The 19,013-nt window shown below is 35.7% G+C and overlaps 3 protein-coding genes across 3 annotated transcripts; 1 reads left to right on the top strand and 2 right to left on the bottom strand.

Annotated features, from left to right (window-relative positions):
• Positions 1–1,440: 1,440 nt before the first annotated feature.
• On the top strand, positions 1,441–3,678 carry LOC110899403 (60S ribosomal protein L38). Its single transcript, XM_022146285.2, has 3 exons — positions 1,441–1,590; positions 3,153–3,336; positions 3,479–3,678. The coding sequence occupies exons 1-3, from the start codon at positions 1,588–1,590 to the stop codon at positions 3,499–3,501; spliced, it is 210 nt and encodes a 69-aa protein (XP_022001977.1). The 5' UTR covers positions 1,441–1,587; the 3' UTR covers positions 3,502–3,678.
• A 570-nt stretch (positions 3,679–4,248) lies between these two features.
• Positions 4,249–7,254, bottom strand: LOC110899402. Its single transcript, XM_022146284.2, has 3 exons — positions 6,946–7,254; positions 5,177–5,326; positions 4,249–4,547 (listed from the first exon to the last, which is right to left on the bottom strand). The coding sequence occupies exons 1-3, from the start codon at positions 7,150–7,152 to the stop codon at positions 4,470–4,472; spliced, it is 435 nt and encodes a 144-aa protein (XP_022001976.1). The 5' UTR covers positions 7,153–7,254; the 3' UTR covers positions 4,249–4,469.
• Positions 7,255–13,935: 6,681 nt separating this feature from the next.
• LOC110899401 (monogalactosyldiacylglycerol synthase, chloroplastic) lies at positions 13,936–18,735 on the bottom strand. Its single transcript, XM_022146283.2, has 8 exons — positions 17,954–18,735; positions 17,700–17,872; positions 16,857–17,018; positions 16,632–16,773; positions 15,223–15,447; positions 15,054–15,116; positions 14,716–14,790; positions 13,936–14,395 (listed from the first exon to the last, which is right to left on the bottom strand). The coding sequence occupies exons 1-8, from the start codon at positions 18,476–18,478 to the stop codon at positions 14,159–14,161; spliced, it is 1,602 nt and encodes a 533-aa protein (XP_022001975.1). The 5' UTR covers positions 18,479–18,735; the 3' UTR covers positions 13,936–14,158.
• Between the last annotated feature and the right edge of the window lie 278 nt (positions 18,736–19,013).

The following is a 19,013-nucleotide window of genomic DNA, read 5'->3' as shown; positions in this document are numbered from 1 at the left end:
TTCCCGATTCTAGCCACCATGGCTCGTGATATACTAACGGTCCAAGCTTCCACGGTAGCTTCGGAAAGTGTCTTTTCTCTTAGTGGTAGGGTATTGTCCATTCGAAGAACAAGACTAACACCAGAATCGCTAGAGATGGCAATTTGCCTAAAGGATCATTTGGATGCCGTTGACCGTGTTCAACATAAATCGAGTCTAGAAGACGAAGTAGAGTAAGAGCACAAGATTATTGATGAAGATGAGGAAGACGAAGTAGAGACTAATGATTCCGAAGATGATTGTACCGAAGTGCCCGCACCAAAGCGTAACGCATGTGAAAGTGCCGCACCCGACACAAGCAAACGGCAAAGGAAATAAATTGGTTACTGTAGAACCCGTTACTGTTTCAAATTTTGAACCGTTTTTTTATTCTGGGAACCGGTTACTGTTATATGTTTAAGAACCGGTTATTGTTATATGTTTGTTTAAGAACTTGATGTGATTTATTAATGTGAGTTATTTTTTTAGAACCCGTTACTAAAACACACCATATATTTATTTCATAGGAACCGATTACATCATAACTAAACGAACCGGTTACATCATAACTTAATTAAACTTAACACACCTAACTTAACTAAACATAACACACCAAACTTAACTAAACAAACTGGTTACATCAAACACACTAAACATTTGAAGAACCGGTCCCGGATCCTTCACCCTTTTCATTTTTCGCCTTGGTCACGTCGCAATTGCGGTCGATGTGTTTCTTTAGCGTCGAGTTGGTGGCCGCTTTCATGAACTTTCCGCAACCTTTGCACCTAGCCATCTCATGGTTATCGGTCATCAAACACAAATCGAAATGCTTCCAAATTGACGGGTTTCGTTTGGTTTCCAAAACCATAACAACCTCGTCATTGCATGGCATTATCTCTTCGTTTGGTGAATGTTTGTGGTAGTAATGGAAGGGAATGGAGAAGTTGGGTAGTAATGGAAGTGAATGGAGAAGTTGGGGTTTTTATACAAAAAAAAAAAAACCAATTTTTTTAGTATTTAATCGGTTTCCAACGGTCTTATATCAGTTGGAACTGATTCCAAATAGTAAATTACAGCTTTTTGATTTGTAAAACCCGACATACCCGGACCCGGTTCCACAGTACCCGTAACCGGTTACATCGGTTATACTTTTTTTTACTTCTACCCGGGTTCAACTCGGACCCGGTTCTTCAGTATACCTGGTTTCGGGTATTAAAAGTACCTGATTATCAGCGGCGGATCTAGGAATTTTTTTCACCGGGTTCCTTTTTGGTAGATTCTCACTAATTTTTTCCAAATCATACAAGGTTTCCACTAATTTGTTTCATTTTTGCCAAACCGAGGGGGTTCCTGGGAACCCTCAAAACACCCCTGGGAACCCAACACCACTGGATTCGCCCCTCCTGATTATGCCCATTTCTAGTTAAGACTAGTTTTGGAAGGCCCAAACTATTTATCAAAGGCCCATGTTCTCCAACGACATAATGATATATCCTCTATATATTTCCACCAAATTAGGGTTTACTGTAACTTCGGCTGCCGTGAGTGCTACACCTTCGATTCTTCAAAATGGTACTCGCTCTAAACCCCTCTCGTAATTTATTGCAGTTTTCGTAATTTAACCGAGAATTTCTTCTATTATTTTTATGATTATTTTGCTATAAGAACTTGCAATTTGTACAGTTTAATTTTTAATTCATAGCTGCTAAAATGAACAATGTTCACTTTCATGCTATAAATGCCAGACGTATGTTTCTCGTTTAATTTGCGTTGTGTTGGAGATGATTATCTTCAATAAATGATTTTAGGTTTGAATCTGTATATGCCGTTTTTATTTTAATTTTATGATTAATAAGTTTGTGCGATTTTTGTTTGATTAGTTATGAGGACGCTGTTGTTTTTTTTTTTTTTTAATTAGGGCTGTGTTGCTTGAAATATGGATTTTGAGCTGTTAATTTTATACAAAATGCAATAAGTGAAGGGCCTTTTTCTTTCGGTCTCGGTTTTGTTGCCAGTTTAGATTTAGGGTTCACACTATGATTTTTGGATGTATTGAAGACACTGCTAATTTATATGAATGAGCTGTAAATTGTGCACGGGTTACTCTCGAGTACTCTGTTTGGTCCAGTGGGGGGGGTGCGCTGAGAGTGCTCGAGATTAATTCTGTTGGCCGTTCAAAAGAAAATCTTGCGCTTGGTGTTTTAAGTGCAATGTTGTAGAAGGCGTTAGGCGCTAGTTGGGCGATGAGGTACCGCCTAGGGATTAATCGGGATTAATAGGGATTAATTAATGGATTAATCGGAATGAGAATTTTTATATGTAATTTTTCAAATTTATATGTATACACACATTAATATAAAATAATACTTCAAAATTCACATAAATACTTCAAGTTTCAAATAGTATGGTTCAAACATAAGCAATTAAACTTAAACATAACAAATCAAGTACTTAGAAATTCAAAACTTAACCGACTTTTGACTGACTAGGACCGACTTTTGACTGACTAGGACCGATTTTGACCGACTAGGACCGATTTTGAGGAAAAAACCCTGGTCCGATTAGTCCGACTTGACCGACTTTTGACCGACTAGTGTGAGCTACGTTTGGGGGTGCGATTTAGTGTTTGGATAGAATCTATGCAGTCATACAGTGGACCGTTCGTTATGACATTACAAGCACCATGGAGCATATGTTATGTTTTTTTAATCATTTTTTATAATAATGTACATGCTTTGTTCAGTTGACTTTTTATAGCTGTTTCGTTGTTTTTAACAGAGTTTTCATAAGGTACTGCCAACTTTCATGTCAAACAGATGCAAAGTTTCACTTTGGCATATTTTTTTAATAATATGTTTAGACTATTTATTAAATATTTAAATGTATGCAATTTGGCACGATAAAGAAACATTGGAGGTTACAATAAGAGTTAATAATATTAAACTATGCGTTAAGAAATAGGTGTAAAAACAAATTCAAAAAGATCAAGGAAGTTGATGTATACATGTTTTTATCTACACTTATGAGTACATACGTGTGTCAATAAGTGTCAGGCTTAAGTTTATTTTTAGTTTTCATTTAGATGACCTTGTGATAATCATTTTTATGCTTATTATTAAGTTTGTATATGACAGCCGAAGCAAATTCACGAGATCAAGGACTTCCTTCTTACTGCAAGAAGGAAGGATGCACGATCCGTGAAGATCAAAAGGACCAAGGATATTGTCAAGTTCAAGGTTCGCTGCTCAAAGTACCTGTACACCCTATGCGTTCATGACAAAGACAAGGCTGATAAGTTGAAGCAATCTCTTCCTCCAGGTCTGTTGTATGCTTTGTTTTTTTGTGTTCTTCACTAGACTATAAAAAAATACCCGCATCTGTAACAAAATCGGGATTGCTACGCAAAAACCCGGTATTTTACCTCTATTTGACGTTTTTTTTCATATTGTGTTTAATGCAGGTTTGAGCGTGCAAGACCTTTAAGCTGTATCTTTCAAGATTGGAAGACCTTTAAGTTATTGTTATGTGGTTAGTTAATGACTGTTTTGTTTGCTACAAGGGATATTGCAGTGTTTAATTTTGAATTTTTGATTATACTTGGTTGATGTTAATGTTAATTCGGATGGATGGATGTTAATCTCATATCATGGTTTTTGATTATGACAAGACTCTTTTTAGTTGGTTGACTTAACCCGTGGTTAGGCGTCTCTGCTGTTTATTGTAACGTGTATTACGGTCGACTTAACCCGTGGGGTGGCCGCTAACCCACTATTGGATACTGACAATACTGAGACCCGTTTGGATGGCACGGACAATCAACATAAATACTCTCTCTGGCAACCATGGGAGAAAATGTTACAAGGCCAACTGCATTTTTTTTTATGCTAGAGCATCTGGGGCAACATGTGGAATTAGCGTTCGATGGGCTATTAGATCCGAGAATTTACTTAGTGGCGCATTGGGCTTGCGGATGAAGGAATCTGTGACGTGTTGTGGATTGGGATGCCAAGGATCAAGATGTATGCTAGAAGCGTTGGGAGTATAATAATAATTGGTGTTTCGAGCCATTTACATGGTTCTTTTAAGTGATGAATGAAGTTGAAAGGTTCAAAAGGATGAGGGTTCGATACCCATAATAATGTATTAATAGGTATAAATTAGGCGCCGTTAAAAAAAATAAACGGCTCAACTTGCCCTAAGCCGAGCCCAAAACCGAGGAATCTCCAGCGATGAGTATGCTAATAAGTGACCACCTCTAAAAAGGATATACCTTTTACAGTTACAGAAAGAGTAATAACCAAATATGTAAACAAGAATATTCACCCCAAATGTTAAGGGATAAATATACACAACCTATAATAAAATAAACATGACGCCTAAAAGAATACATTTACAGAAGAAAACAAACACTTGTGGTCTGTCAGTTGTGTCGCTACATTCGACAACATGCATCACTTCTGGATCGGGGGCTGTTCCAACCATTTTGCACGAAATCCAGTTCCCTTACAATCCCCGCAACTAGTTGCTCCCTAAAAGAAAACAAAAATTTTTATACACACACACACACACACACACAACTGTTGTTCCATTAATACATTTATTTATAGTATTCAAAGGAAACATACAAAAAAGTGTTGCCACGTTAAAGCACAAAACTTCGAAAGATCATAGTTACATCCATCACAAGGGAATTAAACCCAAACTTTCATATAATAACATTAAAACACAAAACTTGTATCATATGCATGTGTTTTGATACTTAATACCATGAGTTAACATGTTATTGACCTGTATACATGATAAATTCTGCTGTGTACACCCATATACACAACCAGTTTCTTTTAGTCAAAAAACAACTATGAATGGGTCAATTCTTGCTATATTTATCTCTAACCGTTCACACGGATAAAGTCAAAAAATTTAGTTCGAAAGAAAACAGGTCATCTGGGTCAAATTCATCCAGTGTATTTTTACTACATAAAACCCCTAAATCATTTGTTCAAATCATCATTGTCATAATATAACTTCTATAATCATATTAAAAACATTAATCATTTATAAACAAAAAGATTGCAAAAAAGTGTTTCGGGTCAATCCGACCCAGTTGTGTTGCAGGGTGACCATAGCCTTAAAAGAAATAGGTGTTAGAAAAATTCACCTTTCCGGCACAAATGACACAAGTTGAGTTTCTAGATGGTACTTCACATAGCATGTTATCACCGAGAATGAAAAATCCAGTGCCGCCACACCATTTACACTCCACATGCCCATTCGAATCACAAGAAGAACATGCAACGGGCCTCGGTTGCTGCAATAATCATTAGTAACAGATATTTAGAAGGTTGTGATCCCAACAAATATATAAAATCAGCTACACTAACGTCCTTGATCAAATCTGATTAAGCAAACAAAATGTGTCCAGCAAGATTACAACAGATATTTACCGATCATATTCTTGAATGCAATTATATATGATTCAAGAAAAGTTTGAGATATAACTGAAACCACACAGCCATGGAAAAACACTGGAGCAAACCCACCATTTGGGGACCCGCAGACTGCGGTCAAGTGATACCCGAACATAATAGCAAATGGCGACAAGGGACCTATATGCTACATAGCGAATAGCGACAAATAGCGACCGCTATTTTATAAATAGATATACACTAGAAAATGAATTTTGAAAATTTTTATATGTATATTATATCAAAATACCTTGGTATATATGCTATTTTACATGTATATTTAACAAAAACCTATAAATCTAGCTATTTTATAGCTATATCAAATTGCTATTTGCATAAAAAAAAACCTAACTGTCGCTATTCACGCTATTGGTCGCTATGATCCAGATAGCGACACTTGGTCGCCTCACTACATAGCGTGCTATAGCGGTCGCTATAGCCCCTATTGACAACTATGTACCCGAACTGTTTTTTTTTTTTTTTTAAATTTACATGTTACTTGTACTACCGAAAATCTATTGAACCTAAAGTTTTTCGGATGATAAGCCCTATGCATAATTTGCGTGATGGAAATTACATAAGGCATTTGATTCGATTGATTTGAATCCTATACTTGTCTTTTTTTAATTTCTTTTACGGTTGGACTCTAATGACAATAAAAACGATAGACTCTAGCATAGAGGCGAGAGATACAACCAGTTGGGCTAACAAGCAACGAGTTGTGTTAAGCTAGTAGATGATAACTAGTATGGGCAATACTTGTTCCAAAAAAAAACTTTTATAGTCATGGTAGCAACTTTTGTTTACAAAAACTAAAATCACATTCAAAACACAAATCAAATCGAAAACCCTCCCAAAATATTTCATTGACCCGACTCAATCTGACCTCGTAAATTTCCCTTCTCGTATCATATCCATCCAAATACCAGAATACTGTGAGCCTGTGACCAGATACATTTTTTTTTCACATTGTGATTGATGTTGTATAATGATCAAACAATTGATCCTTGTACCTTAATAAACTAATTATAGGGTTTTGATCTCCTTAACAATGTTCCAGTTACATTATCTATCATCCAATCAATGTGTAATTTAGAAAAACCGCAGACCGAACCATCAAAACCACCCAATTCAGCCTATACAGTATATTCCAAGTCAAAAAAACTGCGAACCAAACCGTCAAGACCGGTTATCCAAACCATAAACCGTGGACTGAGCCGTGCAACTTCTAATCCAGCCGATTTTAGGCGGTTCAGTCAGTTTCAACGGTGTTTTAACCAACCCTAATTTAAATCTAACAACTGGACTGGGTAAACGAGTAATATTTATTCTAAATCAACAACATACATACATACATAATTAACTCAAACATATTATTATTATTATTTCACCAATCATGAATTAACAATTCGGTAAATCACAAACAAGAAACAAAAACCCAAATTTTCTAATTATAAATTACCTGAGAGATTAACCAAGCTTGTTCCATACGCTTCAGGAAATTAGAATTCTCAGGTGACGACTCCACCATTGAAGCTCTAACAGTAAACATCCGGCCGCCCTTAATCTGTTTCTTTATTAGACTAACGCCGTCATGACCACGGTGATAACTGCGTCCTGAAATTAATAAGGGGTTGCAAGAACAACCCGTGCAGGTGGTCGAATTCATCGATTTAGGCTTCAAATTAGATGAAGATAGTATATTGAATTGAAAGTAGGAAGAACAGAGAGAATTGTTTCAAGGTTGTTCGTATACTACAAGTTTCTTATTTATTTTTTATTCATATTCATATATAAATATTAAATGGCTAATTTTATTCTCACACGTTTTTTAGTCTATTTTGTTACAATGTTTAGTGTGAACGTTAGCAAAATACTTTTAGGTCGGTTACCAAAATTCATATGTTGTTTGTATCGGATATTTATCTAGTTGATTTGTAGTTTTTATTCATTTCAGCTAGGTTTGATTTAAGTCGGGCTTATGATGTAATTTATAGCTCGTAATATTTCATATAATAGTAATCAGTTTTAAGAGTGTTTGGATGTTTTAGTCCTACATATTTTACTTGAATAATAGGTCACTAATTATACATGACATTTCTTTTATTTTCCTTTTTATGTTATACAATGACATGGCTTGAAAATGCTAACATAAGTTAGAAAAATGCAAAAAGTTTTTAAAAAATTACGAAACTTGGTTAGTATTTTACAAAGTTATCCCTTTTAGCGACTGAGCATTAACTACTAATCAAGGTGCACACAAAGTTTTTGTCTATGCTAAGAGCATGTGTTGCGGGGGGGCGTTGGGAGGGGCATGAAGAAAGCCACGTTGACCGGATGGGCATGAAATACCACCCTACAACAACGCTAAAGGAGCGCAACCCATGGGCATGTGAAGTTCTTCACATGGCATGGGAGAGGTGGTGGATTTTATTTTTATTTTTTATTTTTCATTTAATATACAAACCAATCATTTAGCTCCACTTCACCATTTCTTTCTTAATACTTTTTTTACTCACCCAACTGCATTTCATAGTCCCATTCCCATAACACACTATAATGAAAGGTGAAATGTGAAACCTTCAGTGCCTATGTAACGCACTTTATTTTTCACATTTCACATTTACCGTAACACATTTTAAAGAGAGTTGACTACTAATCAAGGCACACACAAAATATGATGGGGCCTTCAAACTAACAAATTTCACATCAGGTAAGCGTTGAGTGGCATCCTAACCAGATTATATTAACACGTTAGTTAAACTTTTGAAAACTAATGATAACCTCTTCAATCTATGCAAAAGTTTGTTGCATAACAATTTACAAGTAAAAATTTACTTTTTTAATAAATCTCCATAAGCTGCCAAAAAAGATTTCAAATGAGAAGTACAAGTTGTTAGACTGTTACAGGCCAAAATTATTTACAGGTTCAAATCGGTCAACTAACTTTCAGCACCATATATTGCATACATCATAGGTCACTTGACCCGGTATCCATAGGCTCGCCCCTGGTTACACGTAAAAAACTATCATGTAGTAACTGAACAATTGTGATCACCTCTACATATCATTTGATCATTCATATAGGCGCGCTTATATTTTCATTGCTAAACTTGTAGTTATACATTCGTCTCCACGCCCATGTCACAATGCTGTGTTCAAATGTATACGGAAGACTTTCTGTCAGCATGATCATTTTTCTTTCGAAAATAGGAATTCAAATGCTTATTTTCTAGTTGGAAGGTTCCTAGTTTTAGGCCCGAAAAGGGTTCCTAGTTTGACCACCAAAGTCAAAGTCAAATTGTATACCAATTCCACTTTCATACTTGCTTTCTGAAAGCCAGTAGGCACTCATTTCAACAACCACAAGGTAACAAATCATGAACAGTGTTTACAAATTTTCAACAGTAATAACAGTCATTCAAATCCTAAATCATATAATGTGAACAATATGATCTAAAACATGTATTTGTATATGTTGACTGCTTGTGGGAAAAATCCCTTCAAACCATTACTTAGTTGCTACTAACAAAAGTCAAAATTGTTTTGGTTACACAAGTAGCTTTAAAACCGATCTCGCCTAAGACCATGCGTAATGGGGCGTTTTTTTTAAAAATTTTTGCCCGAAAACGCCCTATAACGCCCAACCCCCCATTACAGGGGGCGTTTTCAGGCGTTATTTTCGAAAAAAAAAGGGGCCGGCGTTTTTATTTAAACGCCCAAATCTCTGCCATGCTTTTGACTTTTGTGGCTCACCTTTACTTTTCAACTTGTTCCTCCAATCACTTTTCAAGCTTTTGTCTGACATATGCTTTTCACTTTTTTTTTTTCATTAAAAATAATATGGGCATTATAATTCTTCACCACTACACCACTTTTGCTATAATGCCCCCTTGCTGACTAGGACGCCACATGGCGCAAAACGCCCCATGGTGGGGGCATTATAGTGTTCTACCACTACACATGGTCTAAGTTGAACTTCATTGTTTAATAAGCTCGTGAAGATCTTGAACGATTTTGAAAACCATATCGGGCCTTGCTAGCCTCAATGCGTTTTGTGACATAGCTTTGAGATTATGTGCTTTTGGACCAACAATATTCGCAATCTCTTTTGGTGACTTTGAAAAATTTCTACACCCATTTCACACCACATATGGCACATTCCCAACTTCCTGCAAGATGATAAATGAAGTTCTTTTGTTCATTTTCAATACTAAAAATAGTTAATGTGTAGATAATCGAAATATTATGTATTTTACATTAATAATCTACTTTGTTTTTCATGAAACGATTTAGGAAGTTTACACATTAGAATGCTTAGTTTGTTTGACCCGTTTACCCTTTTTTTAACTTAACCCATTCCTAACCTTCAAGGGGGTGGCGCAATGGTAAGCGCTTGATTCCTTCTAGCAGAGAGGGACTTACAACTGGTGTCTGCCTTTAAACCCTTGAAGGCCATCTGCCGATAGCACGTAAGTTTCCGGTAACACGTTCTCATGCTTACCAAAAAAGACAAAAAGAACTTAAGCCGACTTATTAGTTATGTTAATACCCGATAACTAAAGATAGAAACACTGAAGAATTCAGAAAGAAAAACAAATTTGATAACAAAGCTACCGTAATCGCTAAAAATTATGGGAAGTCCTTGGATCACAGCTTTTGCAATGGTTATATTTCATAATTTTTATTAACACTCTTGTATTCTTCTTGTTTACCCAACATTTGATTTATTCCTTTGTTTGATTTTCATTGACAACGAAGTTGATCCAAGATAAAGATAAAATCTGCCCCATGTTATCAGTTGGATTCGGGAAACCTCGCAAAATAAACGATGCAGCCGAGATCTCAGCTCAGTGTCATTTCGTGGCAAAAAAAGGGTGGTTGTTTTTTTTAAAACAACAAAGGAATGTGGTGTGGAGAAAAAAGCGGATGTAAAGTTTGAGGATAATGGTGGTAGGATGCTAGCTAATGCCTTCACATTTAATTTACAAAAACGCCTTTAAATATAGACAAAATATGGGTACAGTCCGTACAACATTTTCCTATATAAACAGACTATGTTTCTTTTCTTTTCTACACAAAAACCCTATCATTACTATTCTCTCACACAAATATTATGTGTTTGCTGAAAGTTTACTCTTGTCGGCAGCTCAGCCGTACGAAGGCTCCCTCCGGCGAAATCCAACTCCATGAAGCAGTGTTAAACCTGCAACAAAACCAATGATGAAGAAAATGGATTTTTTTTTTAAGAAAACGAAATACAGAACCTTCTCGGCAGCGTGGAAGCCTCATCGCAAGGCCGGCTCCATAGGCTTGTCAACCTAGTCACGGGCCTAGGGCCACCAAAAAAATAAGGGTTTCCAAATTTTTAGAAGGTTTTATATATAGCATATGTATTAGGCCCAAATAAATATCTTTATTTCAAAACTAAACTAGTTTTACATTAAAGGAGCCCAAGGTAAATATTGTTTAGCCAAAAAAAAAGACCTAGTTTCAAAGCTCATTTCACATTAATTTTTGGCTGTTACAACACAATAACCATCAACCTAATCATCATTATTCAGCAACCTAAAGCCCCTAAAATACAACCGCAATTATCGTTCCCACTTCCCATCGCAACCTGCTTTCAATTCTAGGCTATCGGCTATCACTAGACGAAAAAATTAACCGCATCGGGATTGAGGAAATTAGGGCCCCCACTTTATAGTTCGCTCAGGGTCTCCAAAAGAACGACGTGCTTCGTCGAGATGACGTTTTGACATCAGGTATAGATTCTAACAACTATTTTTTCCTAATGTTTACTTAAATGTAACTTTAAAAAAAAAATATTAGCTTCCATGAAAGCTGATGAGGGCCCCAAAGGTTTATGGGTGTTTGTAATCAAGCAAATAGCTGTGATTACAGCAAAACGTGGAGAGTTGTGGGGAAAATTTATGCTTATTCTTTATTAACTCTCTTGTGTTCTTTTTGTTTTTCCAACATTTATTTACACCTTTGTTTGTTTTCCATAGACAACAAATTTGATCCGAGATTCGCTCCATGTTATCAGTTAGATTCAGGAAACATTGCAAAATAAAGGATGCACAACATCTCAGCTCAGTGTCGTTTCCTTGCAAAAAACAAAGGAATGTGGTACATTGTACCACTTCCTGGTTGGAGGAACAAATAAAACTAAAGTTTGAGTTTTAAGGGTGGTAGGATGCTAGTTACTGGATTCACATTTAATTTACAAATATACCCTTAAATATGGACAAACTATGGGTATATCGTTCGTACAACATTTTTCTCTACAAAGAGACTGTTGTTGTTTCTTTCCTTTCCTACACAGAAACCCGATCGTTACTATTCTCTCACTAAAAACGTTCAGCGTTTGTCGAAAGCTGATTCATGCCTGCTGCTTAACCGTACTAAGGCTTACTCCGATGAAATCTAACGTCATGAAGCAGCGTCTAACCTGCAACAAAACTAATGAGGAAGAAAACGGATTTTAAGAAGAAAACGAAATACATGATCTTCTCGCCGGCATGGAAGTGCCGCCGAGATGACTTTTTGGCATTAGGTGTTGATTCTAACAACTATTTCTGCTTTTTAAGAGTTAAAGTGCCATTTACGTCCACGTGGTTTGTCCACTTTTGTCATTTCAGAACAAATTTCAAAAGTGTACCATTTTCCTCCCTCACATTCTCGAAATGTGTCATTTCAGTCCCAAAAACTAACCCTAGTTTAAAAAAATTCAGTTAGCTTAGGGGTAAAATGGTCATTTTACTTAAATTTATATTTTTTTCATTTCTTTTTAAACTTAGTCAGCTCAGGGTTAAAATGGTCATTTTAAAAAAACTCAGTGGTAAAAAAAATCTATGTAAAATAACTAAGTCTTTTTTTTTAATTTGAATTAGTTTTTAGGACTGAAATGATATGTTTCGGGGATGTTAGGGAGGAAATTTACAATTTTGAAATTTGGTCTGAAAGGGCAAAAGTGGACAAACACGTCCGTAAATGGCACTTAACTCTTTTTTAATTTGTAATCAAGCAAAGAGCTATGATTATTGCAAAAAGTGGAAAGTTGTGTTGAAAATGTATGCTTATTACTCTCTTGTATTTTTTTGTTTTTCAACATTTGATTTACTCCTTTGTTATCAGTTAACAACAAAGTTGATCTGCGATGGTGATAAAATATGCCCCATATTATCAATTGGATTCGGAAAACCTCGCAAAAAATTTACGCAGTCAAGATCTCAGCTCAGTGTCATATCCTAGCAAGAAAATGAGTGATTGTTTTTTTTAAAATAACCAAGAGAGGTGGAGAAAAAAGCAGATGTAAAATTTGAGGTTGAGGATGGCAGGATGCTAGTTACTAGAACTCCCACGAAAGGATGAGGGGGGGGGGGGGCAACAATCTTATGGATTTATAGAACGAAACAAAGTTGCCTAACATTGTTGTTCAAGTCAAGAATTATAAGAACAAAATGATGACGCCGACATTCAATATGGAGGATAAGGAGTAGCTCCATGGTGGTTTACAATGGAGGTTAATATGATTTGTTTGGTTTTCTTGACATGAAATAACACTAATCCGGTTTTCTATGGTTAATTTGATTGACATTTTTCCTTTAGCTTTGTGATTGAAGTAGTTATGATATTCTATATATTTTCACATTTTTGTGGTTTATATGATATATTATGAAAAAGGGGAAATAACCGTGTGAATCATATAAGAGAGTATATAAGAGAGTGAGAGAGATAATCTGCTTCGACAAGTGAATTTTATTTTAGATTCTTTTCCTTAAAAATCTTGTTTTTTACTTTTGTTTCTTTTAATGAAGTTGTTCTTTTGATGAACCCTAAGTTTATTAAGATTAAATAATAATTAGAGTTAATTACACAGACAGTCCTTGTGGTTTAGTTTTGATAAGACCTTTGAGTACTAGGTTCTGGTTCTATGGATTCGATTATATAACACATTTGAGTTTTAAGGCTAACTGCCGTTAATTTTTCTGTTAAATCAGTGTAAAATGACTAAAATACCTTTATATAATTAGAGGGAACCTGAATCTATTACAAAAAAAAAGTTAGTGCTCGAAGGTGTTACTTTCAATAAACCACAAGCACTATCTGTGTAACTAACTCTAATTTTTCTTTTTTTTTCTTTTTATAAAAACTCATTATATATTTTCGTTACACATATAATGACTTTTTCTATATATTGTTATGAACAAATGCACCAATTTTTTTTTTCCAAATGTAATGAAGTGGAATTCTCTACGCTTTGCAGCAGACCTTCGGTCAATAACAGTTTGGTTCGTGACAGACACAATAGCGAGCAAATAGCGGTACTAATGTAATGTGAAACAAGCATTAAGTTGGTACTTGGTACCACTCGTACTAATTCCACTTTCATACTTGCTTTCTGAAATTCCAATAGGCACTTATTTCAACAACCACAAGGTACGTATCCTTCAAATAATAGATGCTATAATCATGAACATTGTTTACAAATTTTCAACAGCAACAGTCATTCAAATCCTAAATCATATAATGTGAATAATATGATTTAAAACATGTATTTGTTTGTATATGTTGACTGCTTGTGGGAAAAGTCCCTTCAAAGCATAACTTGCTACTAACAAAAGTCAAAATTGTTTTGGTTACACAAGTCGCTTTAGAATTGATCTCGCCTAAGTTGAAGCTGAATACTGCATTGTCAAACTTCTTTGTTTAACAAGCTCGTGAAGATCTTGAACGATTTTGAAAACCGAATCGGGCCTTGCTAGCCTCAACGCGTTTTGTGACATAGCTTTGAGCTCATGTGCTTTTGGACCAAACCATTGACCGACAATATTTGCAATCTCTTTTGGTGACTTTGAAAATTTTCCACACCCGTTTTCCACCACATATGGCACATTCCCAACTTCCTGCACAATTAAAAAAATTGTTAAAAAAATAGTTGACGTGTAAATAATTTTAAAAAATATTCATTACGATAATAACCTATTTTGTTGTTCATAAAATGATTTTGGATGTTTTAATCTGTTTGACCCGTTTACCCCTTTTTTAACCTAACCCGTTTGACCTATAAAGAGGTGAAACATAACCCAGATCGATTTATTAGTGGGTAAATGGGTTGATGTGGATAAAGGTTGTTTCTTGTTCTATTATTGTTAATGCCAAATAAATAAAGATCGAAACACTAGCAAAATTCAGAAAGAAAATCAACTTCGGATAACATAACTACCTGTCCAGCAATGTAATCGTTTAGAATGATGGGGAGTCCTCGGATCATAGCTTCTGCAATGGTTCCCGGACCAGCCTACCAGACATAAATAATTGATTCAATAAGTATTCATTAGACAATGTGAGATTTAACTTTTGAGTCAAATTAGTCATATTTCAACTTCAAAATTGACAAGAATCATTTTTTTGTGTACGAAGAATTGATAACTGTATCAATTGACCATTTTAGAGATTAAAAAAAATACTAAAAAGTCGACATCAAATTATAATTCTAGAATTACTAAGTTTAAATCATGTAACAAGTGGGACGAATTGGAAGAATAGAAGGAACCCGATTACCTTTGTAATAATACAATCACAAGCGCCCATGCATTCTTCCATCTTAGTGACAAACCCCTTCACCTGGAATTAATTTATGACACAAAAATCAGCTTTAACGAGTCAGAAAACAAGTAACCCATGCTAAATAATGACGATAATAAAGAATGATGATGATGGGAATATTCACCTGAACAGGAATCTTCCACTCGGCCGAAAGCAATTTACTGGCAAGTTTTTTGTTGCGTCCACAAATTACAAGTACTTGACCGATTGGCTGGCCAAGATTCTCATCGTATAACGCATTCCCAAGAGCCTTGGCTGTAGCCTCAATGGGCCCCATCCCCTCCCCACCACCCATCAGTAACACAGCAGGGAGATCCTCATCCATACCAAGCTCCTTCCTCAATTCAACCTATGTAAATAAATACATACAATCATTAGTTTGACCTAAAAAGTCAAAGCCTGCCTGTTTTGTAGGGGTGTGTGTAGTTTAGTTAACCTCAAATGCAGTTAGTGTTTCATTTGGTAGCTTTGTAAGTAAGACAAAGAGACTTTGTATGTGTATTGAACTGTTGATGACCGATTCAATATTGCAATTTACATTTTGTTTAGTTAGTTCAGTTAACTATTTGTTTTAAAGGGTATTGAAACGAAACAGAAGCACATAACGCAATCGACAAATTTCCTGAACCAAAAACAAACCCAACTGCACAGTGGTTCGGTTCAGCAGTTCAGTTAAACACTATTATAGAGATAACAATTTCTACCCGTTCACTTACAAACGGGTCAACTTGAGAGTTATGCTTTATCTCTAACGGGTAAATGAATATAGTTATGGAAATGAGTCAAATGGGTCAAACTTGTCAAAAGTCACCCAAAGTGTATTTTTTGCATAAAACATCATAAATCATTAAATTCAAACAATAAATTAGAGTAAAATGTCATTTTCGTCCCTGAGGTTTGGTCAATTTTGCGACTTTCGTCCAAAGGTTTGTTTTTTCGCATACGGATCCAAAAGGTTTAAAATCTTGCCGTTTTCATCCAACTCATTAACTCCATCCATTTTTCTCTGTTAAGTCAGGGGCATTACCGTCTTTTTAGGCATTTTTTAATATTCTAAAAGCACTATAAGAAATAAAGTCAACAGAGGTGGATTTTTATTTCTTATAGCGTTTTTGTTTAATAAAAAAATGTCTAAAAAGACGGTAATACCCCTGACTTAACGGAGAAAAATGGATGGAGTTAACGAGTCGGATTGAAATGGCAAGATTTCAAACCTTTTGGATTCAAATGCCGAAAAACAAACCTTTGGACAAAAGTCGAAAAACTGGCCAAACCTCAGGGACAAAAATGGCATTTTACTCAATAAATTATTACTGAAGTAATATAATTTGGGTAATCATGTTTGACACAAATTTCATGTAAAAAATAATAATACTTAGGACAAAAAATATTTTAAATCAGACCAACCCGTACCAAAAAACTTCCCATTTTGACCCCCCCCCCCCCTCCTCCTCTTAGAGTCATTACCCAACTCACTCTGACCCCTCCATATTACCACCCCTTACTGCTCCTGTTTCCGATATAGATACCAACCTTGGGCCTAACGGGCTTAACAAAAGAGGGTCGAACAGGGAGACCATAAACTTTTATCTGAGGAGATTGGAGGCCCGCTTTTGAGGCCCGTTTTGCAACCTCTTCTGTAGGACAATAACATCTTGTTACAAGCTTATGAAACCTATCACATACACAACGAAAATCAGCACAATCTCGACAATTAAAACATCGTGTTAACCAACAAGTTCAGGGTGCTAAACAAACCATGTAGGGTGACAAGTGCTTAAATCCGTAACGACTGTAGTAAACACTATCTTGTCTAAAAGACCCTTCGACCTCAAGACACGAAGTGGTACGTGTTGCATTAAAGGATGTACGCTGATGATTATATCGGGCTGGTACTTCATTAGACCTTTTGCAACCTCTCTGTCATTGTATACGTAGATGATATGGGAATTAGTCAGTAGTCACCAAAATCAACTTACTAACCAGTTATGATGATAATAATCAAACCTAGGGCTGCAAACGAACAGAACGACTTGTTCGTGTTCGTTTGTTAAGAAATATATGTGTTCATGAACACTTACCGAACGGGATTTTATGTTCGCGTTCGTTTGTTAAGGAAATGAACGTGTTTGTGTTCGTTTGTAAATTTTAGGCAACGAACAAAAACGAACGTTGATGAAAACAAATGGAAACAAACGAACACAAACAAGTGTTCATGAACCGAATATATAATACACTGACACTGACATTTATTAAATATTTTATTTGTCGAAATTTTGAAATATTTAAATAATATAAAATTAAAAACATTAATGAACTATCAAACACAATCGAACATAAACGAACACGTTAACGATCACGAACATAAACGAACAAACACGACCTCTGTTCATGTTCGTTCATTTTACTAAACGAACGAAATTTCTTGTTAGTGTTCATTTGTTTAATAAGCGAACAAACACAAACGAACTTCCCGCCGAACCGTTCACGAATTGTTCGCTAAACGTTTAGTTCGTTTGCAGCCCTAAGCAAACCATTGGCATACCAACTATCTAGGCAAAAAAAAAAAACAACAAAAGATAATCAATTTATAATCTTTACCGCGCTATAAACGTAGAGGTTGCAGCAAAATTCGACTGGTGAACGACGCGAGGAGCAGACGCGTAATACGTCATCCGCCACAAAGAACCGTGTTTAACCAAAAAGTTGTAACTTCTCGGCAACTGATTAAACGGCCACGGAGTATGATCCGTCCACAGATCAGTCACAAACACCTAAACAAACACACATTCAATTAAATATCCAAATTCCAATCTGACTACACCAATTTAAACAAGAAAATTCAACAAACCCACCTCATATTCATCACCAAACTTCTCGTTAAACGCCCACTTAATCGCTTCAGCAGAAGCTCTATGACCACCCCCTGTATCACTCATCAAAATCAACACCTTTTTCTTACCATTCGACACAGCCTCACTTAATGGCAATGCTCCATCCTCCAAACCACCACCATTTTGCTCTCCTGACCCGCACTCATTCACCGGATTAACGTTAACCGAATCGAACCCAAGTGGTATCCTCTCACAATGAAACCTAACAAAGTTATTAAACTCACTAAAAAACTTATTAAACCCAGACCCACCTCTAGTTCCGGAACTCAAAGAACCCACAATGTTTAACCTCTTCTTTCTCCCCAAAAAATCCCCAATTTTTCTATCAGAATGAGCGAAATTTGACACGATTGAAGGACACCCATCTAAGGTTATTCTACTAACAGTTGAATCGAATGAAAAGGTGCTCAATTTGGGTAACAAATTGAACACATTACTGGTTTCTAAAGGCACATATGATGATGAAGAAGAAGATGATGACTGCATAGCTATTGTTAACCAATTCTTGAAACTGATTAACTCATAGAGGATAAAGATAACAAATTTAACAAGATTAACAAAATCCCCAAGTGGGTTTTGAACAATTTGATATGGGTATTGAGAAAGTTGGTGTCTTTTTATGGGAAATATGAAGATGTGTTTGTAGCCACAAAGATAGAAATTGGGAATTTAGAAGTTATATACCCTGATGCTCTTGGAATGTACGTAGAAAGAAAGGGAAAGAAAGACTCATGTGGGGTGAAAGTGAGAGGTGAATGCGTTAATAATCAACCAATCGGAAAGTGGTGGTGGATGTGTGTCCGGTGGTGGTGGTCATGTTTATCACGCCCGCGTTTGTTTGGTTGTTTAAGCGTTTACATTTGGGTTTATCATTGTATTATTATTATTATTACTAGGTTATTGCCCCGTGTAATACACGGGGTGAATTATAATTATAATGTAAATAAAAAAATATGTTCATAATATGATCTAAATATATATAATATAGAGTAATATGCAGACCAAATACGAAATAAATATT

Source organism: Helianthus annuus, chromosome 13, assembly GCF_002127325.2.
Source record: "Helianthus annuus cultivar XRQ/B chromosome 13, HanXRQr2.0-SUNRISE, whole genome shotgun sequence".
Classification (NCBI taxonomy): domain Eukaryota; kingdom Viridiplantae; phylum Streptophyta; class Magnoliopsida; order Asterales; family Asteraceae; genus Helianthus; species Helianthus annuus.
Note: the sequence above shows the minus strand (reverse complement) of the source record. Positions and strands in the feature narration are given on the sequence as shown.

Excerpts from the sequence above, each read along its gene's own strand:
- LOC110899402 (XM_022146284.2), bottom strand. The coding sequence starts at position 7,152 with ATGAATTCGACCACCTGCACGGGTTGTTCTTGCAACCCCTTATTAATT. Across the intron at positions 5,327-6,945 it reads AAGCTTGGTTAATCTCTCAG|CAACCGAGGCCCGTTGCATG; the intron begins GTAATTTATAAT and ends TGATTATTGCAG. Across the intron at positions 4,548-5,176 it reads GTGTCATTTGTGCCGGAAAG|GGAGCAACTAGTTGCGGGGA; the intron begins GTGAATTTTTCT and ends GTTTTCTTTTAG.
- LOC110899401 (XM_022146283.2), bottom strand. The coding sequence starts at position 18,478 with ATGCAGTCATCATCTTCTTCTTCATCATCATATGTGCCTTTAGAAACC. Across the intron at positions 15,448-16,631 it reads TTAAGCCCGTTAGGCCCAAG|GTTGAATTGAGGAAGGAGCT; the intron begins GTTGGTATCTAT and ends TTATTTACATAG. Across the intron at positions 14,396-14,715 it reads ACGATTACATTGCTGGACAG|GAAGTTGGGAATGTGCCATA; the intron begins GTAGTTATGTTA and ends TTAATTGTGCAG.
- LOC110899403 (XM_022146285.2), top strand. Across the intron at positions 3,337-3,478 it reads GAAGCAATCTCTTCCTCCAG|GTTTGAGCGTGCAAGACCTT; the intron begins GTCTGTTGTATG and ends TGTTTAATGCAG.